The sequence below is a fragment of the Oreochromis aureus genome, linkage group 19 (genome assembly GCF_013358895.1).
Source record: "Oreochromis aureus strain Israel breed Guangdong linkage group 19, ZZ_aureus, whole genome shotgun sequence".
In the NCBI taxonomy this organism is placed as follows: Eukaryota; Metazoa; Chordata; class Actinopteri; order Cichliformes; family Cichlidae; genus Oreochromis; species Oreochromis aureus.
In genome coordinates this window covers 15,147,911-15,174,276 of record NC_052960.1, presented here as the reverse complement: position 1 = coordinate 15,174,276, position 26,366 = coordinate 15,147,911, and the positions used below count along the sequence as shown (strand labels likewise).

The 26,366-nt window shown below is 40.1% G+C and overlaps 2 protein-coding genes across 3 annotated transcripts; both read left to right on the top strand.

Annotated features, from left to right (window-relative positions):
• Nucleotides 1–2,287: 2,287 nt before the first annotated feature.
• On the top strand, nucleotides 2,288–8,111 carry spata7 (spermatogenesis associated 7). The gene is made up of 12 exons (XM_031747140.2): nucleotides 2,288–2,515; nucleotides 3,291–3,353; nucleotides 3,442–3,531; nucleotides 4,893–4,940; nucleotides 5,194–5,291; nucleotides 5,445–5,899; nucleotides 6,012–6,057; nucleotides 6,280–6,398; nucleotides 6,495–6,545; nucleotides 6,642–6,719; nucleotides 6,901–6,958; nucleotides 7,060–8,111. Exons 1-12 carry the CDS (start codon nucleotides 2,500–2,502, stop codon nucleotides 7,666–7,668), a joined length of 1,731 nt encoding a protein of 576 aa, XP_031603000.1. The 5' UTR covers nucleotides 2,288–2,499; the 3' UTR covers nucleotides 7,669–8,111.
• A 650-nt stretch (nucleotides 8,112–8,761) lies between these two features.
• ptpn21 (protein tyrosine phosphatase non-receptor type 21) lies at nucleotides 8,762–26,311 on the top strand. 2 transcript variants are annotated; one of them, XM_039603353.1, is made up of 20 exons: nucleotides 8,762–9,064; nucleotides 9,751–10,052; nucleotides 11,615–11,784; nucleotides 12,151–12,248; nucleotides 13,745–13,812; nucleotides 13,902–13,972; nucleotides 14,890–14,977; nucleotides 15,060–15,148; nucleotides 15,621–15,708; nucleotides 15,938–16,017; nucleotides 16,143–16,250; nucleotides 16,999–17,059; nucleotides 17,403–17,484; nucleotides 17,577–19,099; nucleotides 21,792–21,932; nucleotides 23,381–23,596; nucleotides 23,713–23,841; nucleotides 23,932–24,166; nucleotides 24,289–24,449; nucleotides 24,558–26,311. In XM_039603353.1, the coding sequence occupies exons 2-20, from the start codon at nucleotides 9,873–9,875 to the stop codon at nucleotides 24,684–24,686; spliced, it is 3,717 nt and encodes a 1,238-aa protein (XP_039459287.1). In that variant the 5' UTR covers nucleotides 8,762–9,064; nucleotides 9,751–9,872; the 3' UTR covers nucleotides 24,687–26,311. The 2 variants fall into 2 exon arrangements, with proteins under 2 accessions (XP_039459287.1, XP_031603006.1); XM_031747146.2 differs by lacking the exon at nucleotides 16,143–16,250 and having other exon boundaries at nucleotides 8,764–9,064.
• The last annotated feature ends 55 nt before the right edge of the window (nucleotides 26,312–26,366 follow it).

The following is a 26,366-nucleotide window of genomic DNA, read 5'->3' as shown; positions in this document are numbered from 1 at the left end:
AAGTTTATTTTGTGACCCAGAAAAAGTAATAAGTTTTTCAGCGGCGCCTCCTCCGCCATTGCCGCGCTTACAAGTACGCACAGGCTCCGACAACCGTGGCCGACAAATGCGATCCTCCTTTTCCCCAGACTACCCTTTCTGGGTCACAAAATAACCTTTTAAGATATTTTCAGGCGACAATGTAGCTATGTAATGCTCAAATATCTACTTAATTTATCAAAATATCACATATTTGCAAAAGTGCTCCACGTTTTCGAGAGCTCTGTTATCCACCCCCACCCCTAACGGCTGCACCTCCCGAAGAATTTTGTCTGGGCTCTTATCTCACTTATTTATTTCAAACAATCAACAGAAAATTTCACCACATAGTTTTATGTAAGGTTTTTAAGGCTGTGGTGTTAATTTTTAAGTAAGACGAGCCCAGCGGCAGCAGCAACGCTTAGGCTAACACTAACTAGCTAGCAAGATTTTAAACCTAGTGCTAAACTAAGAGAAGCCACAAAATCAGTTTGAATAAGAGTAAACATTTACTCACCAAGTCAGTGTATCAGGTAAAGATCCACAGCAATGACAACAATAATATCTTGAGCTGACGCTTCTCCAGGTTTGCTCAACATATTCCATAAAAATGCACCGTGAACATGCAGACTGATCCCAGAGGGAGGAGGACGGTAGTCACGTGGCATTTTCAAAACACATCTTTCATCCTTCCGCACTGAGAAGCAAAACTTCCAGCTTACTTAGTTTTTCTAAGTTAAGACAACTCAAATAAATGGAGTTTATCAGCGTTTTTGCATAAAAAGTACTGGTAACTTATTTAAATTGAGTTCTAATAACAATTTGATAAAAATTGAGTTCAGCCTATTTAATATTTTTAATTAAACACAATATTACATTTTACAGTGCTGTCTCATTATCTATATGTTATGTAAAAGCGCCCTGCAAAACATGTACAAGATCAGAAATGGATCGCTTAATAAAAGAAGATGCGGTCTTATGTGAAAATCGAAATAGATCATCGTGTGGATACACTGCAAATAAACAAATATACATTGTTGTAAATTGACGTCTTTACAATCTTAAATGATCAAAGTCAGCTCTTTGAGCATCAGAAAAACATTGATAACTTTACAATAAAGTTATTGTCCAATGTAGTCATTGACCAGTTCTCCTTTGAACTTATAGTAAATTCAAGTGCCAGTAAAATATGTTCCCTGTCACACTATATTCTTTTGTTGGTAAATGACGCAAGGGGTTAAAAGTTAAATCAAACAATGCAAGGAAAATAAGAGAATTAACAATATGATGCTGACAGAATGTTCTCGTGGCCAACACGTACTCAGCTGAATCATAACTTATATTTGTGGTACTGTATTTTCCCACATTTTACTGTAAAACGAGGCCACTGAGGATTTGGCTTTTTATGATAACAGCACACCATGGTCAGATTTTGTTGCAGTAATGAAGAAGAATGGCTACCATTAATGTCATACTTATTTTGGTGCAACTGGAAAGGATCTAGTGACCCACATGGTGAATAAATTATAACGTTTCCTCTTAATAGCCACACGAACAACCAGAAAGCTGTTTTAGTCCATTGGAGGCAGTATTCTGTCTGCAAAGCCACAAAACACATTAACCTCACCCACCACAGTAGAAAAAAAGTTATACAAACACAACACTTTGAAATAAAAAGAACGAAAACCTTTCATTAAAGCAAAAATATGGCTGAAATCTGTCTAGCTCCTGCTTCTGCTTTTCTCACTGTCACACTGTTAAGACTACCACTTAAATGTTATTTTAATACCTGAGCCTTTTCAGCCAGGATTTAACAAAATGTTATTTATTATAGGGAAATACTTCAAACCGGGGGATCTGTGGAGAGAATGGGGATTTATTCTTGGAGCCCAAACATGGTCTTTCAAGGATGATTTCTCACTTGATGACCTTTGAGAGGGTCAAGTGGTCCTGATTTTAAGACTGTATATGTTTTCCTGGCCCCACTTGCTCCCCCTGTTAGCCTGTAACTCCACACCCAGAAATGAAAGTGCTGAAACACAAATATTCACAGGGGATCTTTGTCAGGTTCTCTATTATTATGTTGCGCATCTTTATCATATGTACTGTACTCTACAGACAGTTTAGATAATTATTTGGCATATTTGATTTAATCAAGTTTGGATTTAAAGGCGTTTTTCTTAGGTTGTCATTTCGATTCAATTTTCTCATTCAAGTATTGGGTGTGTGTGCGTGCTCCTGTTGTGCATCAACGTGATGACGACAGCAATCATAGCAACCAGCATGGCGACGGGGAAGCGTTGCTTCGCTCTTCATTTGCTAAATTTGCTAAACCTTTGATAGGTTATTACTTCTACGATACTTGATTGTATCACGTCAGCATGTTTACGGTTAAGTACAGTGAAGTTTCTGGATGGATCCGAGCTCTGCCATCTCTCCCTCAGAATATTTCCGAGGTTGGGATATGCTGAGTGTAGTATTATGGACTCAAGAATAGGTATGCTAATTAGCATTGGTTAGCCATGTAGCTGGATAATGAGTCGGGAGACGTTAGCATATTTAGCTTTTGCTTAAGCAGCTACCTAAAGATAAGCTCATGTCCACCGTGTTTACTGTTAATAATATGGCCTCAAGTCGGTCAGCACAGTGGTTACTAGTCACATTGTCTGTACCGAAAAACAGCTTGTAAAACGATGCTTCAGTAAAGCCAGCTTACGTTTAGTGACATTTTTAACCTGTTAAATCTTTATTCGTTTCTTCCTGTTTCTGGTTTTAAGAGATCCACTATATCAGCTTAGTACTGCCCTCTATAAAATTAAAACCACTATGTACTCTTATTGTTTGCTGGAGCTTCGTCTTATTTTATTTTCAGTGTTATTCAAACATTTACTTCAAATGATGTTAACACTTTTTGAGTATTTAATATTTGTATTTGTAAACAGTGTTATGAGCATTAAAACCTATAGCACAGAATTTACCCAGAAAGTCTTGGAACCCCTTAATAGTATATTGCCAGGTCCAAAAGAAAATACTCAGTACTGTAATATGTTATTAGTTAAATGATCAAATAATACTACCAAATGCATAGATTCCTGTTAAATAAATTAGCATTGCTTTTATTGTGTGTGGAGTGAGGAAAATCCTGCTGTTGTAAACTTGCTGTTTTAGTTGTCTAAAAATATTTAGTCTTGAGAAGCGCTGTGCACCACATACTTATAAAATGAAATGATCCAATGATTAAGTGTGAGTCATAACACTTTTTTACAATTTAGGAAGTGTGTCATCTGGACTGGGGTACAGCCCTGGTGTGAGAGGAAAGGCTTTGAAAAGTAGTCGTAAGTATTATTACATGCTCATGAGTACTGGTCATCTGTAAGAAGAGCTTAATTTAATAGTGTATCATATATTGTTTTGTGTTTTTAGCTTTCTGTCCACTCTCCTCCAGCAAGTTGACACAATCCATCATTAAAGACCACATGGTGTCTCATTACAAAAAGGTTTACTCAGCTAAAGGTGAGCTGCATGGCAGGTGTATTTTACAGTTGTGGTCAGAGGTTTACATAGATTCATCATCGGAATGAATGTCATGGTAATTTGGGGCTGTTAATGATTTATTTGAACTGTTTTTTTCAGGGTGCATTGATTTTACGGCATACATCTTTAATTACTTAAAAAAAACATTAATGGATGGATTTATTCTGGATTGTCTCAAAAAAGTCAAAAGTATGCATACACTCAGATACATACACTAACTTAAATTTCTTAATAAGTCGTGCTTAAGGTTCTTTTAATTTGACAAGGTCAAAGCCTATTAACGTCTCATTGGTGATCATGATTAACAACTGGTAGTTTTTCTTTGGAGCATAAGAAAGTTGGTTTGACAGCACTCGTTAGATTGATCGATATTCAGAACAATAGGAAAGTCCAAGGAACCCAGTGAAGATCTAAGAAGAAGAATAGGAGTTTACTCTAGATTTACACAAGTTGGAGCCATTTCTAAACAACTTCAGATTCCAAGATCATCAGTTCAAGGAATTATAAGGAAGGTTTTATGGTTAGATCAGACAAAGATTAAGCTATTTGGCAACAATGACAAGACTGAGGTTTGGAGGATTAAAGGTGCGGCTTTCAAACTTAAGAACACTGTACCATTTGTCAAACATAATGGTTGTAGCATTGTGCTTTTGAGCTGTTTTGCTGCCAGTGGTACTGGTATACTGCACAAAGAGGATGGAATAATAAAGAAGGAGGACTACCTCCAAATTCTTCAACTTCACCTCAAATCAACAACCTGATGATTGAAACTTGGACACAATTGGGTATTCAAATATGACAATGATCTAAAACACACACCAAAACTGATTTGGGAATGGATAAAGCAAAGCAAAGCCTCAGCCTCAGAAAATGTGTGAACTATGTATAAAAGCTGGTTCTGTACCAGGAAACCAACATGTGAATGACCTCAACCAGTTCTGCCAGTAAGAGTCAAATATCCACCAAGAATTGTACCCGAAGCTTTTTAGTGGCTACCTAAAGGATCTGGTCCAGGTGCAGCATGCTAAGGGATATTTAACCAAATACTGGTGTAGATTTATGTATATATTTGAGCCTGTATGTATACTTCTGACCCTGCGTGGATCAGAGAAAATCCTAAATAAATTCCAGCTTGTGCACAGATTCTTGTGTTTTACATTACATTACATGTCATCCTTACAGTCTAGACTAAAATTAAAATGTACAAAGAAATAATTAAAAGCTGAAATTACCCTGAAATTTATTCACATGATGAGTGTATGTAAACTTCGGACCAAAACTAAGTATTGTGTTTAATTCTGTTGTGTAATAATACTAATAGTTTCTATCTTATCCACCAGCTGCCATTGATACCTCAGTACCCAAAAGCTTGCTGTATAGTGTGAAGTGTAAGTATACATATATATGGTGGCCATATTTTCTTATGACTCATACAGCAGGAGATGTTGGGACAAAATAAATTTAGATTGTGTCATCAGTTTAGATAATATTGAGACAAATAATGCCATAATTAGCAGTGCATATAATAAATAAATAATGGATAAATAAAGTAAAGTATATGCTTTGCTGCTGGTGATAGTTGAGCAGTGCAGAGAATTGTATCTATTGTGCTACTTCAGTTGTTTTAATACCTCTTTACAGACAACGACCAAATCAAGCAGGATCGGTTGAGGAAAAATGGCCGTCCTCAGTCAGCACCTGCACAGAGGAATAGCAGAACCTCATACTCTTCATCACAGGTAAGAAATTCTGGCGTTGTCATTGATCACTGCTTCATGTAATGCTAACAAATTTTTATTAGCAGATTTCACGCAAATGCAAAGCCAACTTTATTTGCTTGAAATCTTTTTCAGTCTACACAACAACAGATTCACCCCATGTGTGTTTTTTAGAGCAGATTATCCGTGCAGTATGATGACAGCACCTACCTTTGCTCGAGGAGCTCCTTGGTCTCCAGCCCTAGGTTCAACACCGCCTTTAAAGTCAATGAGATGGTTTATCCATCGCTCAAAGTCAGCTCTCATCACATTCGCCCAGCATCAGAATTGAAGTATCGGAGCCCGGAGGCAGCTTTTCGAAGAAAGTCGTCAGCTTGTTCATTGGCAGTTTCTGGAGATCAGAGTTCCTACAAAACCTTCCAGGACCCTGTCCGGAAGACATACAGCGGAGACTTGCTACTGAAACATTCACAGCAGTTTACACAAGACAAACCTTTCACTCCCAAGACCTTAAAATCAGATAAGAGCTCATACCTCTCAAAATATCGCTACTACAGAGCACCACAGAGAAAACCTACTCAGGACAGCAGCAACTCAACATCGTTTCAGCAGGAGATGTGTGATGGAAGGTAACGGCTGAATGTCTTGATGAGACTGCAGATCTAAAGTTGTGTCTTGGGAGATTTTTTTTCAGCATGTGCTGCTTGTGTCTTCACGTGTCTTTTGGTTGTTTTCATACAGCGTAAAGAACAAGGACTGCATGCAGGATGTTGATGAGCCATCTCAGGTAATTTTGATTTGATTAATAATGCATACATATCACAATATCTCGGTAATACTTTCATTATCTTTTGTTCCCTTTAAAATATGCCTAAAGCAGAAGGCAAAACAGAAGCATTTACAGGCTAAAGAGTACAGAATCTATTTGATCACAAGAAAGCTTTGACAGAATTGAATTACACTTCCCATTTTCCAGCCTTCTTTTCTTTTTTCTCTTTTTTTTCTACAGGGATTTATTACAGAGCATGAGTGGTTTGAGGATGAGCTTAATGGCACATATTCATCATCAAGACAAAAGAGTCGAGCAGCCAAGGGCAGAGAGCGCAGTTTTTTCGACTCCTCGTTCAGGTGAGCTCATGCAGTAGAAAAGGACATTGTATTTTATTATTTATTTAATTACTTTCTTTCGTAAAATTCTTTAAGTGTTTAAATTTCATCTTCTAGGGTCTCACCAGAAAACAGGAAATCTCCCCATATGATGAGAGTGTCCACAGAGTAAGTTCACCGACCTTCTGATTAGTAGACAGATTTTAACAATCTAAAGTAATACATTATCTAATAAATGAATTATTGTGTTTTGTTGACGAATAGAGAAGAAGAATTAATGTACCTTAAATTCATTTCCGCTGTGACAGAAGATATCTTGTCCAGGGGACACATTTCTGACAGGTTGAAACATTTTAATATTTTTACATTTCTGTGCCATAGTTAGATGACAAATGTACAGACGTTTGCACAGCTTGTTAATAACTTTGTATGTGTCTGATAAAGGAGTTATTGGTTAAATAGTAGCTATGAGAGTCTTATTTTGAGTAATTACTGACATGTAAGTGTCTGTGTCCTCTGCAAGGGTCCTAGACCGTGTGTTAAATCGGCACATCGACATGAATCGTCATCAACTGGATGAGGTGAGCATGTAATTTTGTGCATAATACGAAAAATTTTAGGCAAGTCATGTTCATGGCTTTTTAAGGTGTTCTTATAAGCCCTGTGCTTTGCTCGTTTTTAGGGTAAAATGCGCCACCTGCTGGAAGTGTTGCGTAAAGACTTTGAAGAACCAACCAACATATCCAACTCCAATGCAGAGCTTGAAAAAAAGGAGAATTATCTGCTTGATAGCCTCCTACCATGTCTGGAATCAGTGGGAAAACATGTAAAGACCAAAGAAGACAATGACTTGTTCCCTTATGTGTCCCCGATTAAACACTGTGATTTCCCAGCTTATACTGATCCCTTATTGGCTTCTACGCCCTTACGCTCTCCTGCAAGAACTCCTTCTCAAACTGAAATAACTGAAAAAGATAAGAAGGGTGACCGTGAGGGAAAGTTTATTGACTGTTCTTTGGTTAGTGAGCATGTCACTGATAATACAACAGCCAGTGAAAAGGACTTCCATATAATAGGCACAACTGTTACAACCAGCACCCACAGTGAAACCCAGGATTATTCTGCTATAGCTAGCGATCAAGAGGAACCTGATGGACAGTCTAAAGAGCTTGAGGATCTAGGGAAAAGTTTGTCAGAGTCGTTGCATGTGTCCAGCAACACACACTGTGAAAGCGCTGCCAGTGAGCAACATTCAAATACAGGGGCTTCTGGCAGCGATGATGAATTTTAAGTTTTTATTGTACTGTGGGATTTTATGTCCGTCTACATTTTTACCGAGTGAAGTGTGTTCCGGAGAATGAAGCGATATTTCACATTTTTCAAAGTTGTCATATAAAAAGAAATAACACTGGTTATTTACGAGCCTCACTAAAGAGTGTTGTACTTCTGCTTTATTTTCGATGAATTTTTAACAACAAAAGCACAATGAAAATGTCAAAAAACATAAGTGTGAGCTTTAAAGTTCTCATTTAGGATGGGGATAAGCTTGATCACTGTAGTGGCTGAGCTGCAGTTTACCTCTGCAGTTAGTTTCAGTATACTGCCTGTTAGTTTTAAGTACAATGTAGCACAAGTTAACATTTTAAGATAAGGTGTGAAGTGTGTTCATCCTGAAAAGTCCACTGTTACCAGAAAGTGTCTTTACAACTGCAATAAAATTTGCTTTTTATTCACTGCTTGCTTCTGATTATTGAGACTGTCATTGAGGTTCTTAACTTGGGAAGTATTGCAACTGGGAAACTATGAAAAACAATCTATTATATGTATATAATAGATTTTATGTACACTTCACAGGTAATCTGCAATATTCTACTGTTTGGTTATACATGTCCACGTCCTCAGACACATTCATTTTCAATGCTAATGTGCAACATCCTCAAGTAAATTCTTTTTTTTTTTAAATATTTTAAATACATACCAGTGTTTACCGTGCTTAATAAATATAGTCAATAAAGATTTTATATTTATCTGTTATTCAGTTTTTGTGCAGTGTGTCAAGGAGTATAAACGTGATTTCGTTGTGCTTGAATCTTGAAACTATTTATTAAGCAATATCGTGTGTTTGCCATTACAGCTTTCGACTAAGCTATGGGTCGATGTAAAAAGTAAACAGACAGGTCCTCGCCAGCAGTGCCTGACAGCTGTCCCATTTCTGGCATTTTCACTGCTCGGCATTCCAGCTGTCTGATGTCATCGCTCTGAAAACCTGCATGTATCCTTCCGCTCCAGAGGAACTACAACAGATTTTAAACCGTTTGCTTATAAAAATACACTTAACCAGCTAGCTTGTATAAATGTTTAGTTGAGTTCGTGTTGATTTCAGTGTAGTCCAGGAATGAATTGAAGGCTGAACAAACAAACGCTAAAGCAATAGCGCCGCGGATGAAGACCGAAACACTTGTTGCTCTTCTAATCCCAGGAAGCGAAACACGCTTGGAACTTGGAGTGAACACTTGGACCAAAAGGCATGGGGGCTCTGTTAGTTTGGATCCAGAACAAACTACAGACAAACAAACTGCCTTTTAATCTAATAGTTATCCAGTAAGCAGCAATCCATTGACTTTGGTGGTGGAATCCCTAAGGACTGACCAATAGTTGGACTACCAAGTTGCATCTGGTGGCTAACGGTAACGTTGATGTTTTTTTCCCCCAAAATATTTACCGGGGGCGACGTCAGCTTCCCAAGGGTGTCGTCTATTTGCTGGAAGTTAGCGGGCTAGCGTAAACGCTAATTCCAAACCAGTTGTAGTGAATGTAATGGATTTTCTTAAAGTGACTTAAAAGCAGCTAGATAGTACCAAATGTACCAAATATGTGGACCAAGCGTTTTTAATTGTAGCAGTAAAGAAAGTAGAGTTGTAACTATCAATAATTTGAAATATAATTGATGCATGGTTTATGATTTTGAAGTGCCTGCTGCTTATAGAATCGGTCGCACTTGTCGGTGTTTGGATCAGACTATTCGCCGGAAAGTGATTACTGTAGCCATAGGCGTAGTAAAATGACCATTATAGTTAGCAGTAAGTGCACAGGTCAGAGGGGACATCCGTAGGATTTGCCCTTTCTGCTGTGCCCAGATTGTTAAAGAACTCAAGAGGTGCAGGAATTGTAACGTTACTGAGACCCCATTGCTGTCAAAATGAAGCATTAAGGGGATTACTGATTACTTTACGGTAATCCCCGTGTTAGTCTAGTCTTAAGGGTAAGTATCGTAACATATTCTTTAGTGATGAGTAAGGCCACGCTCTTAAAACTAGTTTTGGTTGTGGTTTTTGGATGCTCATCTGATTGATTTTTCCGTCTGACTTTTCAGACCTGTGTGCTGATGATGAACCCCCTGACTTGTTACATTATCACAACTTTGTGGACATCAAGGAGAATACTTCCTCTGGCCTGAGTGCAGACCCCCTCTCCACTGTTTAAGACGCCTGAAACATGCCCTTGCCGTTTGGCTTAAAACTCAAAAGGACTCGAAGGTATACTGTTTCAAGCAAGAGCTGTCTTGTCACACGGATTCAGCTTCTCAATGGAGAGTTTGTTGAGTTTACACTCTCAGTGGAGAGCACTGGACAGGAATGTTTGGAGGCTGTAGCCCAGAGACTCGAGTTAAGAGAGGTATGTAGGTGTTTTTCACGCAATACAAGTGCTGATTGTTCTCTCTTATATGGACTCTTTAAGACCTGCCATCTCAGCAAGAAAGTATTTTTGTGACCATTGTCTGCTGGTCACATTCTTACTTGAAACTAGTAAGCAGAACAACAGAAACTATGATAACTAGTTTGTCATTGTTTACTCATATAATGTCATTTCCCATAATATTTCCCAAGATGTAATGACTCAATCATTTCCCAGTTAAATACTTTACATAAACATATATGTAACTGACATTGAGAAACATGTAATTTAAAAAAAATTAAAAGCAGAAGTGTCATCTCTTGTAGATCTTGGACAGTATGCTTATGAAAATTACTTCTAAGCATGCATAAGATAATGTACTGAGGTTCATGTCCAAGTCTGGCATTTATTTATCATGTTTGGTTAGTGATGCTAATGCAAGGCCTCCACCTTCATTTACTTTCTGTCACATTGTTTGCTTTTTTGATGTTAGTAGAGTTACTAGAGAAATCATGTGGTGAACTACTCAGTCTGTTAAACTACCACAAGCACAATTCACTGTTACATTTGAACCATAGATATATCCGGGTTAGTAGGTCCTGTGTTTTGAATATAATTTTTTAGTATTGCTATAAAAACAAATTTTTGTGATGTTTACACAGTGCTTACTCATAGACAGCAGCTATTGTCCAGTGTAAAATGTCAGTAAACAAATTTCTGGTTGTGTTTTTAGCTGCTCTCTTACCAGTGTTCATTGGGGATATTCGGATAGTCTGAAGGCAGCACAATCTAGAGAAGTCATATATTTTAGATTTATTTTAGATGATACATAACAGCTACATAAAAACAAGCAGACAAATCATATTAATGTTCCTATTTTTTGAGAAAATTAAATTTCACTGATGACGTTAAATTAAAACAGAAAAACCTCATGTCTCTAGTCTTATTTCAATATAGATACGTTTTTAAGCTCCTCTGTTTTCATATCGGTATTTATATAATTTGGGCTTTCTAGTTAATCTAAGTCTGGCCTAAGTGGGATGGTATAAGCGTTTCATTATTTTGTAAATTTATCTTTCTGTGCCTATAACAAAAATGTCAATCTTTCCATTGAGTAGTTTTCATAAATGATTTTTAGCCAGTCTTCGAATTGTGATACATCAAGTTGTGCTCACATTTTACTGGATTTATTTCCCCTTCATATAGTAGTACTGGCATTAAGCATTTGCCTTCATCAGTTGTTCTATGCTGTGGCCCACATATACACTGTGAAGGTGTCAAATGGAAATGTGTTCATAAATATGGTTTCTAAACATTTGTGGATGTCACGCCAACATGGCTAGAATTTCAGACATTGCAACTTTTGATTTTAAGGTCTGTGTTATATTTATAAACAGGAGAAGACGTGCAGATTTACATTGGCACTGAGCTCTTAAGCAGTAGCCCATTGGTCTAGTCTTTAATATGTAGTATAAGTCTAAATGTGCCTGCCTGGATTACCGTTTGCCCTAGCGTGGTTAATGTTTAATCTGTCCTCTTGCTTTTTTGTTTTTGCTCGTTAGATAACATACTTTAGCCTGTGGTACTTCAACAAGCAGAACCAGCAGAGATGGATTGACTTGGAGAAGCCACTGAAGAAGCAGCTGGACAAGTATGGGGTGGAGCCCACCGTTTACTTTGGAGTCGTGTTTTACATACCCAGTGTCACCCAACTGCAACAGGAGATCACAAGGTGATCAGTGACAGGAAGTGTCTTTACAAAGCCACTGCCCTTTTTTCTCTTTTACTGTTTGTCGCTCAAGACTACTGGCAAGAAAAACCTTAGAGATTTTTAGACAAAATTTAGTGCTGCCACATCAAGTATTAAAAAGTTGTACTGACTATCAGCTACAGTAGTTAAAACACTCTTACTTGATTGTACAGTTTTTTGTTTTATTTTTTTTGGCCATAAAAAATCAAGTGTTAATTTATCTGGTGCTGTATGCTAGATGTTTTGTAATTAATGATGTTATATCTGAAACATGAAGATAGTTCTAGTTTTGCTTGATCTGTGGCTTGCCAGTCTTCTGCTCCTAACAGTTACTTCCTCTCTCTACAGATATCAGTATTACCTGCAACTGAAGAAAGATGTTTTAGAGGGCAGGATATCGTGCTTGCTAGAACAAGCTATACGTTTGGCCAGCCTGGCAGTGCAAGGTATTGTGGATGTATTATACTAGCCTGATGGCAGAATGTGTAGGTTGGTAAGCCCTGTGTTCCTTCTTGCCCTCACAGATGGCACAACGTGTTCAGTGTGGTGTCACATCTTCTGGTGCAAGCTGCTCTGTGTTGTTTCAGTTGTGCACATTGCAGTTTTGTTTTTTTTTGACCTGGTGCAGTGCTGCTGATACTGCAGCCAGGAAGAAGACATGAGTATATGTTCATGTCAGTTTTCACTACCAGTTTAATGATGGATGTGTCATTACAGAAGCATAGAAGTTACGGCATCAGCACTGGTACAGGACTGCTCCTCCTGTACCAGTGCTGATGCAGAGATTTTGTCTGAATGGTGACACCTATTGTTCAGGAGAATACTGCAGTGAGTACTTGCGCCTTCAGCTTTGGTATAAATGGTCCGCCAAAAGCTGTGGCGACGTTATGTTTGTAAGAAACACGATGAGTGCTGTGAATATAAAGGGGTCCCAAGTCTCAGGCAAAGAGATTGCAGGAGTTGTACTGGAAATGGGTTTTCATCAATTATTTCTGAATAGAAGTCTACTTTTCCTCCTAAAGCATAGCTAAAAAAAAATTGTAACCAAGTTGCATACAAATTGTTGCGATTAATGGTACTTTTTTTTTTTTTTATCTCAACACCTTGTTTTAGAGGTCTGCTCCTTACAGTAGTTTGTCAGAAACCTCTGTTCAGCTGTTTAACGGATAGATTATAAGAAAATTTTTACATTTTTACAATTTTTGAAGAAGCACTGAAGAAGAACTCTACATCCTAAACAGATCTATGAAACTGATCAACAGTGCGTGAATTTGAACACTCTTTGCTTGAGTTGCAGCTCCTGTAACGTTCGCTCAGCTGGAAGAATCTCAGACAGTGCTGGCAAAGTTATATCAGGCGCTGCAGCTTACTTGCCTGGGTGTTACAGCATAGCTTTGCTGGTGAGATCACTTACTGCTGCAGCCATATTCAAATGCCTGACTAACATTCAATATTTAGAAAAGCACACTGAACCTTCTTGCAGTTGCCCTTCATATTTAGTCTGTGCTTTGTTTGCAATGAAAACTTGTGCAGTGTGCCGCAAGTAAAGATGTATTGCTCCTGTTTTGTGTAATGTGCAGCAGAGTTGGGAATGGAGGACAGTTGTAGCCTTTAAGCACAGCTGATGTCTGGGGGAAAAAAAAAAAAGAGAAAAGCTGTTAATGTTGCCAGAAGGAAGCCTGAGGCTGTAACAGTTTAGGACCTCTACGTTGTCAGACGCTGGCGGGCTAACAAACGAACATCTCCCCTCCTAAATTTAGTCCATCATGTCATCATACACTACAGCTTTCCAGAAGGCATTACACCGTTCTGCAAGTCCTGAATGTCTATTTTGAATTGTACTGCAAGCAGAAATAGACATAGGATTTATTCAGAGAGCCTTGGAGTCTGCTTTGCTACAAATGTCTGTACTTTATGCTCTATTGTTTCTTCTTGCCCACAGCTGACTTTGGAGACTTTAATCGATATGATTCCCAGGAATTCCTTCAGAAGTTTGCACTGTTCCCCATTGTAAGCATTCTCCACGTGTTCTCCATGAAATTCAGAGGTTCTTTTGTGTGGATTGTATCAGACATGTTTCTCTCGCTCTGTCTTTGCAGGACTGGATTCAGGATGAGCGAGTGCTGGAAGAGGCCACTCAGAAAGTGGCTCTTCTTTATCAGTCCTTCAGGTAAGCCAAATTTCAAAGCATCAGTCCACCTGGTCACACAAATGGCTAGCAGAGGAAACACACTGGCTCTGATTTTGTTTGTTCGGAGATTGTGGCTTTTGGTTCTTGGTCATCTCTATTCAGAGTGGAATATATAATGTAAACATTTAAGGCAAATAACACATTTGGTTGATTTTTGTAACAACAGTAAACACAGTTAATTTAACAAACTGTCATTCATCAGATCTTAATGACTCTTTTTACCTCATGAGATTAAAAAACATAAGTAAACAAATTGTTAATAAAGCTGTGTCACTTCTACTTGTAATGTCATCAACTTTTTAGGTTCTAAATAACTCCTAGGAAACATGAGGTGATGAAAGTTTTGTTTCACACAAAATTGTTTCACACTCGAAGCCTTTCTGTTGATCCTTGACCATTTTACAAACTGAGGTTCCCTAAACATCTGACTGAGGATGCATGGCATTTATCTGAGATACAAACCTGAGATGAGAATTCTTGGGTGCCAAAACTGTTGTTAGGAGAAAAAGACCTTTTAGTGGTGGTACAGAGGTGAGAGGTTGGGCACTGTCACCACACGGCAAGAAGATCCTGAGTTTGAATCCACTGGGTGGCATGTTTGCATGTTCTTCCTATACCTCCGGGTACAATGGCTTCCTCCCACAGTCCAAAGATGTACAGGTTAGATTAACTTAAGCGTGAATGGTCATCAGTCTCTGTGTGTGTCCAGAGTGTGCCTGGCCTCATGCTTCATGACAGCCAGGTTTGGCTCCAACCCCACCACGACACAGAGTTGGATAAGCAGAAGCAAATGGATATAAAGCCTGTGTCAACTAATACACATCTCTTCTGATTAATATGTTTATATGAGTCACAGTACTGTTATCATTTTCTTGATATTTTTTCAATCTTTTCAGAGGTTTGCCAGCTCCAGAGGCAGAGATGTTGTACATGCAGGAGGTTGAAAAAATGGAGGGCTATGGCCAAGAAACCTTTCAAGCCAAGGTAGGTCTGTGAGGGTCAGCCACCACTGGATCCTTGAACAAGTATGACACTGGCTTACAAAATTCTCCTTTGATCATAACAGGACAATACAGGTGCAGATGTTACCCTGGGATCCTGCCTTGACGGCATCTTTGTCAAGCACAAAAGCGAGCGTCCGCTTGTTTTATACAGGTGAGCCAAGTAGAATGATTGCAATTATACCAAAAGAACTGAAATCTGATTTACTTCTAAGAATGGGGGGGAAAAAAGGTCTGACACCCACATAACTCAATCTGGAAGACCGAGTTTTGTGGCACAGCTTACTTAGAAGCTATTCTTGGTTAAGGTTGTCTCCTTAATGTTCTCCAGCCTTGAATATGCCTCAGGAGGAAGTGAGTGAAGTAGACTGTGATAGCTGATAAGGATGTTTGGGAATGTTATCTGTCAGTTTTGTGAGTACATGAACATTAAAGTATTTAGCTATGTACCAGTATTAGTTCTAGATGGCTTTTGTTTGACTCCCACGTATGCATGTTTTTAAAGCAACCATGTCTGTAAAAACGCCCTGAGGTTTTGTGACCACCGTGACATCATGTGTTGTTTTTTTTCTTTCTTCCCCCCTCCTTTCTTCCTCTGTGCCGCTGTGCTTTAATTGGCTGTGTAGGTGGCATGATATTAACAACATGAGTCACAACAGGTCTTTCTTTGCCCTGGAGCTAGCCAACAGAGAAGAGAGTGTTCAGTATCAGACTGTGAGTAACTGCAGTGTCTTTTCCATCCCCAGTGCTATCTGTTATTGGATTTTGATAATTTGGAGATGGCCTTCATCATTAACCTTAGCATAGTGTGTGTGTGTGTGTGTATGGCCATGAAATCACATTGGCATTCCCAGGATTGCCTTTATTTGTCCATAACTAAGCAAATACTAGTCCGTACCACTTGTTCAGCCATCTAATTTTTGTTTTTCTTTCTCATGTGTAGGAAGACATGGAAACCTCCAAATATGTGTGCCGGATGTGTCTGGCCAGGCTCAAGTTTTATAAGATTAACATGAGTAGCCTGTGAGTGTTTTTTCTCTCCACCTGTCTACCCCAAGCTCCTGTCTCTTTGTTCATCGTTGTCTCATGCATGGGTGTCCTCTTTGGTGTAGTCTCATGTCTGTACTCCTTTCCTCCTCTCTCTTCAGAGAGGAGTGTGACCCCCTGCCTTCTGAGGGCTCCCAGAAGTCCCTTCTCTTTCTATCCTTTCCTCGTTTTCCAATGCTCTCTCGTCCCTCTCTGCCTTCTAATAAGGGGTGAGGAACACAGTCAGCCAACGCCTACAGTATGCCTGCCAGACAAGTGCCATTATTCATTCCTTTCAGCTGCTTACCCAACAGTGCCACCACAAATACGCTTCCTGCATATTTGAAATGGGCCTTGGGTTTTGAACCACAAAGTGATTCTTAATCCAAGTGAAATACATTTTTAGACTTGAGTTACTACTTAAAGCCAGTACACAGGGACGCACATTTTATTGACTTTTAGATGAATTTCAGCATCTGTGAACCTAAAGTGAATCTAAAAGTAATGTAACTGAACTGCGTTGGGTTGAATTAAGGGACTGTTAAGAGTGTCAGAACTCTGTATGTGTTGAGTAATGAGTCAGATACTTTCATGAGACGAAGAGCTTAGTCACGTTCTTTCACTTCTGCGTTGCATATTTTCAAGTCTAAAACAAGGTTAGACTGTATTTTATTTGGGCCGTGCGTTGTGTTGTTAAGAGAAAGTCTAACTTTTGCTAAACTATCTTTAACAATTGGTAAATGAAAAGTGAATGTAAAATCAAAACATGACTCATCAAGCATGTACACTGGTGTGCTGGAGAAGAATAGCACTACATGTTTTATGGACTTAACCTGGTCTGCACCTTTCCAGGTGTGCCAAATCAGTGTCCAAGAACAACATCAAGTATTGCAAAAGACTTTTTTGTAACAGCAGTAGTGGGTAAGTTCATCTTTGCTGACTCACGTTTTGTTTTGTTTTGTTTTTTTCATTTGCCAGCCAACCTCAGCCCACAGTTGTCAACCCAGTCAGACGGAGATCCTCTACTAGGGTATCTCTGGTAATCCCCACACTCACTTAAAACACACAGATTTTAAAAGTTGCATCTTTGCTTTATTAAAAAAAGCAAACAAAGAAACTTTATTTAATTGGGGGAAAAAGAAAAATGCATACAGCTTACAACATAATGGTCTTGTAAAATAGTAGTTTATTTTGAAACTCTTCCTTAAGAAAAATAATTCTGCATTTGTTTTTAATTGAAAAGTTGGTATTGTAATGCAGTAGTATAATGAATATTCATTGTTTAGAAGCAGTGTTTAATTCTTTGCTCCTGGGCAGCGTTTGGCTCATATTAGCACTGAATTAATCCCTCTTTCTTTCTTCTTTTTTTTTTTGATTTCCAGCCAAAGCCACAGACCTACATGATGCCCCCTCCACAAATGCACTACAATGGCCACTTCACAGAGCCTTACACGTCATCACAGGGTAAGCTCTTCTTCTTGTCTTTTTTGTTTTAGTTAAGTCTAAATGCTTAAACTGTTCTTTAATTATAATGGGATTTTCTCACTTGCTCATAGACAACCTGTACATGAACAGTCAGAACGGTTTCTACTACCACTCTCAGACCAGCCTGGACTGCTCTCCTCTAGAATACAGTAGTGGAGGACGTTTACGTAATGGCAGCGTGTACAGTGCCCACAGTACTAGCTCCCTAACCAATCCCCAGCACTACCTTCAGCCTTCACCCATGTCCTCCAACCCCTCTATTACAAGCGACATAACCAGACCAGACTACGTCCCCTCTCACCGGCACAGCGCTCTCATCCCACCTTCCTACCGTGCCACTCCCGATTATGAGACAGTGATGCGTCAGAAGAACCGAGGTGCAGGGGGAGGAATGGTTTTGTCTCAAGAGCACAGGCAGAGCCACTCTATGAGGAACCTAAATATTGGAAATTCCTATGCCTACAGTAGACCAGACCCTCTAGTTTACAGCCAGCCAGAAATCAGGGGGGAGCATGGTGGGGCAGCTCAGCACCACCACTATCCCTTGCATTTGGGCTCCAGCTTCCACGGCCCTTCTCCATACCCCTACCCTACAGAGAGGCGGTCTGTGGTGGGGGCGGTAAGTGTCCCAGAGCTCACAAATGTCCAGTTACAACAGGCACAAGAGTATCCCGCCCCCAACATCATGAAGACACATGTGTACCGATCGCCTCCACCTTACCCATACGCTCATCCTAGACCAGCTAACAGCACACCTGATCTGTCACGTCACCTGTACGTCAGCAGCAGCAATCCAGACCTGATTATAACAAGGCGTGTGCACCACTCAGTCCAGACCTTTCAGGAGGACAGCCTGCCCGTTGCACACTCTTTGCAAGAGGTCTCAGAGCCTCTTTACAGTGGACCTCCACAAAGGCAGCAGTACCATGCTCAGAAACGTAACTCCATTGAGATTGCTGGGTTGGCGCAGAGTTTCGAGGGGATGAGGGTCAAAGAGCGCACAGCGTCTTCTTCAGCAGCTGAAACGGCCACACCTCCTCCAGTGCTGCATGGCGGGCGCTCTCAGGGATCCCAGCTGAATGTGTTTTTGGAACGAAAAAATCCAGAAGACATTGAAGACATTAAGGAAGATGTGCAGTACGGACATAAAAAGTCCCTTTCAGACGCCACCATGCTAGTTCACAGTAGCGGAGAAGAAGAGGACTTTGAGGATGACAGTGGACGTCACACGCCACTTTCTCAGGACGCATTTGTTCCCGAGCAGCCGCCACAGCAGCATCACAGCCTGACATCTCTCTCTTCACTGACACCTCAGCAGCAGCAGACTCCGACAGAGCCTCCTCCTGCATATCCCATAGGCTCATCTCTTGACCCCTCTATAACCAGCACCTTGACCTATAAGGTTCATACCCTGATCCATGAACGTGAGCCACTGTATCTAGTATCAGAGTTACAGCAGCCCAGGATTATGCCTTCGGTTTCAGAGGGAGACTTGAGTGGCCAGGAGAAGCCGAGGCCTAAGAAAGACTTCAAGAAGAGGCCTGTGTCTGATGTTCCTCCTGGGAAGAAAGCAGTAGAAGGTTTACCTCCCGCGGTGAGTCTTGTTTCCAAATTTCCTTCGTTGTTTAGAGTATTTTAATAATATGCTGTTTCTTTTTTGATATTTTCCTTTTAACTGGGAGTTCGCCCAACCAGTTCACATGTGTTTTGTGGACTTGGAGACTGCATCCTTTGTAGTATCCTGTGGGGATGCGTCACGAGTATGGACTGACTGCCCTGTTACTACAAGCCATTTGAACACTCTATAACTGTTGCAGCAGCTTGGAGCCAGCAAATAAGTCAGACTCGTTCTCAATGCATGTAGGACTCCGTCAGGGCTGCCCTGGTCACAGATTCTGTTTATAATTTTCATACAGAACTTCTAGGTGTAGCCAGGTGGCAGAAAGCTTCCACTTTGGTGGCCTCAGGATTTCACCTCTGCATTTGGCAGCTGATATGGTCCTATTGACTTCATCAGGTGGCGGCCTCCAGGTCACAATGGAGCCAAGCATAAAGTGGCAGGAATGAGAATCAGTCTGGAGAAATTACATCTCTCAGCTGGCCTGGGAACGTCTCGCTACTCCCTCACATTAGCTGGTGGAGGTGGCTGGTGACCTACATTAACTATAATACGTCAATGTATTTCATTACAGTAGTAGCATAGTACGGTAGTGCTTTAATTAAAAAAGGTGGAAAAGCACTCTTCCTGGGCTTTAGTTTTCATGAGTCAAAATAGATCATAAAGATGGGGCCCATGTGTCGCACAAGCCCCAAGAATTTTTTATTTCAAACTGCATATTTCTTTTTTTGGTCTTTGTTCCAGACCAATTTTCTTCTGACTCCACCTTGCTCCAAATGAGCTGTTTTGGTGCCTATAGCTTTAAAAGTATTGAAGCTGAGGCCACATACCTTTCAGCTAAAGGTGCGGCCAATGGGAGGAGTACAGTCCATGTATATGACCTGACTGACAGAATGTTTAATTCGCGTCTTTTCTAACTTTTGGGGGTTTTTTTTGGTTTTTGGGGTTTTTTTAAAAAGAGCCCTGATTACAGAGCCAAAATAGTTTTTTGGAACTAACCCAAATGTTGATTTTTGTCAGCAAACAAGAGACTTTAAAAAAATCAGGATTTTTGTTTTTTTAATGCAGAGAAACGGCTTGGGAAATAGCTTGTAAGTGGTGGCTGGTTAAAAATTAAACAGAACCCAGTTAATGGGCTGTGTTTGTGTCCCCATTTTATATTCTTCCCATAGTTTTATTGGGAACTCAACTGCGTTAAAACACAGCAAATAGGAGCACAGAGCAGGAGAGAAACAAACATCTAAAGGGCCGAGGGGAAAACAAGCCAGCTGAGTTTGGCTTGTTCTGAAGCACGAAAGGCGACATGAAAACCAGTGACCCACACCCAGTCCTTGTTTATTGGATTCAGATCGGTCTTAAAGTTTCCGCAATTTCTGATTATCCCTCAGCGTTATAATTACGACATAGCTCTGGCCTGTGGGAGTACAATCGGAGCTAATGTAATGTTAGCCACAAGTATTTCACTGTTGTTGTGGTGACATTAGCCTCAAAAAATCAAAGTCATCCACTGGGTCTTCAGTGCCTCAGATAGCAGAATCGCATAAAGATACTTGTGTTCGCTTTTACAACAAAGAACAGAGCATTTGCTCATAGCTCAGACATTTTAGAGCTGGCAGAAGCATCTTTTGCGAGACGATAATAATGGCAGGCTGCAAGGCTGCCTCCTGAGGTTGGAAGGTGTGTCTGGATGGGCATAATTGTATAGCTGTGACACACAGCCTTATATAAGCCCTGATGGCATGTTTACAGGCAAAGTTCCTGAATATGGGCTTTGTGCATTTCTGTGTATCAAGTGTTTTGATACTTGCATGGTATTTAAATAGCTCCTAGACCCACTTTATGATCAACAAAGACATGGAAATGTCATTTTCTACAATGTGCAATTATTTTAGGTTCGTTTGTTATTTGTTTTATACGTTTAATTTTGTTGTGTATTGCTTTATTTTTTACAACATTGTCATAATTTCACAGTGATGTACAAATTACTAATGACAAAACAATTTTTTACGTGGCACTACCTGGTTTGTCTGAGACGAGGGTTGTTGTCTTTTTGTTTTGTTTTTTCCCTGTCTTGGTGTTTCTATAATTATTACCCACACATAAAACTGGTTTTACTGTATACGTAATGACTTGATTACTGTCGCTAAGCACACTATTTATGGTGAATACATTCGAAAGCAAAGTGGTTTGGAGTCGTGCAGTAGCAGCAGACTGTAATGTAAGACTGTAATGACAGTGAAGACGCAGTCACCTGTGCTGATTAACAATAATCACCAATAAGGAAAGAACATACAAGGTTTTCTTTCTTGAATCGTCAGTGTGATTGCCAGGTAGTACAAGCCTAAGTCTGTTTCTATCTTGGCCGGTTGCTGCACTGTAAATGTCAGAAAACAAAAACTGCTTTCTCTGTAACCTGATGCCTGTGCCTCACATCAACATCACATGAGTGCACATCCTGAAAGAATTAGAAGAAGTTTCAGTGGCCAGCATGTAATGACGCAAACGTATTTGAAAAGAATGCTGTCGGTCTACCTTGGTAAACCAGATAGGTGACATTCCTCTAGAAACGCCCAGCGAGGCTGCGCTGCCCCCGCCTCTTGTCTGTCTGTTCTCTGGGGTTCACTGTCATTCTTACTTCTTCTCTGTCACCACTTTAACGTCTTTCTAGGGCATGAAAAAAGGAGCCAAGTCAGAGGTGAAGAAGATGGGCCCTCTGAAAGTGGCCCACCTCAATGGCCTGTCCATATCCAGGCAGCCAGTCCACAGCGAGATTAAGGATGAGCCTGAACGAGCCTCGAATGATGAAAGGGTATGGCAGCTAAAAAGAATGTTTGAATTTGTGAGTGATTTGCTGTTTGAATGGGATGTGTTTAAGCTTTTTGTACTTTGTTTAGACCCTTGAAGGACTTTTGATGTTCTTGTTCAGAGCTTTGAAACAACTGAACTTGTAAGGATTGCTAATCTTTATGGTTGTTGTGCTAATAGTGAAAGTAAATGCTCAACAGTTTGGCCAGCTAATCAAGCTCTCACTGTTAATGAGATGCCATTGTTGTTAGCTTATACAGCCTGAATGCCCAAAAGGTTGGGATGCTAAGTGTGCAATATTTTTGGCTCATGTGCAATTATTTTGGTCCCAGTCTGTTTCAATGTTTCCTACACATACACCATGTATATAGTTCCACTCACATATGTATACATATGCACTGCTTTTTATTCTATTCTATTTATTTATTTTTATTTTTTCAGCCTTATTGTATATTGGTTTCTCTTATTATTATTTTAGCACCTTTGTGGTCCAGCTACCCAATTTCGCTGTGCAAGAAACTGCACAATGACAATAAAAAGCTCTAAGCTCTAAATAAATGCAGAATGATTTGCATATCCCATAAACCCATATTTTATTTACAATGGAACATAGAAAACATCAAATAAGAAAAAGAAAATGTTTTGAATTTGATGGCAGCAATGTGAGTCAAAAAGGCAGGGACAGGGTCATTTTACTACTGTGTAGCATCTCCTCTTCTTTAAAAACAGTCTGTTGAACAGAGGAGACCAGCTGCTAGACTTTTGGCGATGAATGTTGTCTTTTATCTTCTAGCTGCTGAACAGGTCTTCTCTATCATATTTTTCATTGGTGCCGTGATGTCAGATGTTTTTAGCTGGTGAAATATCCGGACTACAGGCAGGCTAGATCAGCTCCTTCTACCACGAAGCCAGGCTACTGTAAAAGATGCAGTATGCATATGCCTTTCAGCATTTTTGCTGCCTTTCTAGAAATTCAAGATGCCAGTTCCATAGGCACTAATGCAGCTACGTGTCATTAGAGATGCAGACTTTTGAACTGAGTGCTAATAACAAGCGTGATGGCCTCTTTCCTCTTTAGTCTGGAGGACGTGATGTCCAAAACAGACTTTGCATTTTCAATTAGTCTGTGAAAATGAGCTTTGTCCCAGAACAGACGGTGGTGGTTGTGGATTATGATTACACATCACTTCTTCTTTGAATTTGTGGGAGACAAGGTGAACTGTGGTCAGGCACTGATTTCTGGATGTGGTCCTGAGCCCATGCAGCATCACCCGAGTGTAACCACAGATTAGACATCCAGTATTGATTTTACGCAGTCATTGTTGTGACCTGTTTGTTAAAATAATGCATTTTCTCAGTTTAAACATTTGATATATTTTCACTTCCATGCAAAATATCTTCTTTGACAGCATTGTCCATGACAGTGACATGTTTTCCGTTTGCATTTGTCAGTGCAAAGTGTTGGAGCAGCACATGGAGAAGGGTGAAGTGCTGAAGGAGTACGAGAGCATCCCAAAACGTCCAAGAGGGGAGTGCACGATCGCCCAGCTGCCAGAAAGCGGAGACAGAAACCGCTTCCAAGACGTCCTGCCTTATGACGAGACCCGAGTGGAGCTGGTTCCCACTAAAGAGAACAACACAGGCTACATCAATGCATCACACATTAGAGTGAGTTGTTTTGGGAATGTATGTACATACATATGCAAACCAGATAACTAGATCGCCAAATACTCCCTCAGATTTCAAATGACTGAGAATGCTCCTTATGTCTTATGTCTCATTAGATGACAGTAGGTGGGCAGGAGTGGAATTACATTGCCTCACAGGGTCCCATGTCGCACACATGTCAGGATTTCTGGCAGATGGTGTGGGAACAGGGTGTCTCCATCATTGCCATGGTCACTGCCGAAGAGGTATGTTGATTTAATTTTAAACCCCTTCAAATTTTTTTCCCTCCCTGTCTCTATGTGCACTGACATATGCGCATCATCTCCTTCGCTTAGGAGAGCGGTCGAGAAAAGAGCTTTAGATACTGGCCCCGACTTGGCTCACGGCACAACACAGTGACGTACGGGCGCTTCAAGATCACCACGCGGTTCCGCACAGAGTCCGGCTGCTACGCCACCACTGGGCTAAAGATCAAACACCTCCTGACGCAGCAAGAGAGGACTGTCTGGCACCTGCAGTATACAGACTGGCCTGACCACGGCTGTCCTGAGGACTTCAAAGGCTTCCTCAGTGAGTGGATCAGTATCAGTTTATAATCAGATCTTTACCTTTTTGAGCCTAATAACCTCTGCTACATTCAGGTTTCCAGAAATGTAGTTAAATATAAAGTTTGTGTTCTCATCTTTCTCCAGCCTACTTGGAGGAGATCCAGTCTGTGAGAAGACACACAAATAGCATCAGTGACCCAAAGAACTCCAACCAGCCTGTGCTGGTGCACTGCAGCGCAGGAGTGGGTCGGACTGGAGTCGTCATCCTGTCTGAGATCATGATAGCGTGTCTAGAGCACAATGAGGTAATTTTCTTACCCTACTGAAGGGTTTGGGTTTTTTTATGTGATTTTTTTCTTTTGGTTTGTGTGTATTATCTTTGTATTATCAAAAATTAATGTTTTGTCTTTCAGCCACTGGATGTTCCCAAGCACCTGTTGGAGCTTCGCAATCAGAGGATGCTGATGGTTCAGACCTTGTCCCAGTACACCTTCGTGTACAGGGTCCTCATCCAGTACCTCCGCAACTCCCGGCTGATCTGACCACGGGCATCAGCACAGATGATTGCAGTGGATTTTGCTCCACAGTTGTGCCAAACTGCAGTGCAGTGATGCAGATGTTTGAATCTGTTCTGAAAGGTGGCTGCTTACATTCTGTTCTGGCCGTGTATTAGAGGTGCCGATTGTTGAGATGTGCACGACGCTGTGCCACATGAAGGGGCACAAAGACTTGTGACCTGTCTCTAAACAGTATTATATATTATTTCTTACATATATTGGCTACTTTATAAACCCCAGCACTTTCAGAGTACCATGCTGTACATAAAGAACCAATATTAAGCTGCATTAAAAATTCTTTTAGATATCTATCAAAAATCATTGGTTGATTTTTAACTTGCCTAAGAACACTTTTATTGTCAGTATGTTTTGAATTGCTGTTGCTTTATTAATTCCGATAATGAAGGATTTTTTTTTAAGTTTGGAAAAGCTTGGAAAATGTTTTTGATATGAAATCCATGGATTTAAACTTTAGTGACCTCTGCTGGTGCAGACAGAAGGATGCCAATTCATTCAATAAACACGGATATGGCTGTGTGATTTAGTGTAGTCATCTGTATTATTAATAGTACTTTTTTTTAAAGACGCCATACCCGCCCAGCATTTGTTTACTGAACCAATACACCTGCTGAAAAAAAAAAGAAAACACACACTGGACTGATCAAAGTAGAAAGTTGCTGCATGGGTTTAAAAAGCTAAAATAAATGCTGGGTTTAGAGTAAAACTGGAAAAATCTATTTTTTTAAATACATTCATACATCTGTTTTTAACTTAAACTGAAGATGAAGTGTTACGTTTCTGTGCTGTAATGCTGGCCGTCTTCTGTAGCTTGGTAAAATATGAAGGAGTAGTGATGCCTTCAGAAACACGAGGGTTGCAAACATGAATAAATTCAGCTCATCCCTGATATGACAGCAGCTTCTTTGTTTCCATGAAGGGCATAAAACTACAAAAAATGAGGAGGTGGTGCAACAGTGTTACCATAAGAGTGCATGCAGTGTGTTGAGTTTTGCATCACCTCTGCTGGCCATGGTGCTCGGTTTGAAGTGCAAACTTGTGTGGATGGTATATCTCTAGTTTCAATATTCTGGCTGCCACACTTGTCCCGACTCCAATGAGAAATGTCACTCCGTAGATACACTTCCTGCTTCCACAAATGGCTGCCAGACTGTTAATGAACACTTGTGCAGTCATATTAAACCGGAGTTGGGTTTAGCTGCTCTGCTGCATCTGAGTTGAATCCAGATCCATTTTTTTTTCCTGTGCAGAACAAAATTGATCTGGATGCCAAAGTGATACTAGTTTTACTGACCTGATGTTTTGGGGATTTTTTGCAATAAGTGGAGGGGCATAATTTCCTTCTGATTGTTTGGTTTTGGCAGAAAGACGGAGTCTTAGTTTGGAGACTGAAAATATGGTGTAAGCGTTTTGTCCATGTACAGATTGTTCATAATGTACACAATGTAAAAGTCTGCTTTGATGAATATTGGTTGTTGTACAAACTGTGTCTATTGAACTGAACTTGGTATGCCATTGGACAAAAAAAAAAAAAGTGAAGAAATTATTTTCAGCCAAGAATAAAAGCTTGGAAATAAACTTTGTCACCCACAGCTTCAGTTTGTGAGTCCAGGCCGCCACCTTGTGGTAGGAATTTGCTATGCCACT

What these genes read in the sequence shown, in the direction of transcription:
- spata7 (XM_031747140.2), top strand. An exon ending in AAAGGTTTACTCAGCTAAAG is followed by an intron (nt 3,532 to 4,892) that starts GTGAGCTGCATG and finishes CTTATCCACCAG; the next exon opens with CTGCCATTGATACCTCAGTA. An exon ending in CAGGAGATGTGTGATGGAAG is followed by an intron (nt 5,900 to 6,011) that starts GTAACGGCTGAA and finishes GTTTTCATACAG; the next exon opens with CGTAAAGAACAAGGACTGCA.
- ptpn21 (XM_039603353.1), top strand. Translation starts at nt 9,873, where the DNA reads ATGCCCTTGCCGTTTGGCTTAAAACTCAAAAGGACTCGAAGGTATACT. An exon ending in AGAGACTCGAGTTAAGAGAG is followed by an intron (nt 10,053 to 11,614) that starts GTATGTAGGTGT and finishes TTTGCTCGTTAG; the next exon opens with ATAACATACTTTAGCCTGTG. An exon ending in TCAATGCATCACACATTAGA is followed by an intron (nt 23,597 to 23,712) that starts GTGAGTTGTTTT and finishes ATGTCTCATTAG; the next exon opens with ATGACAGTAGGTGGGCAGGA.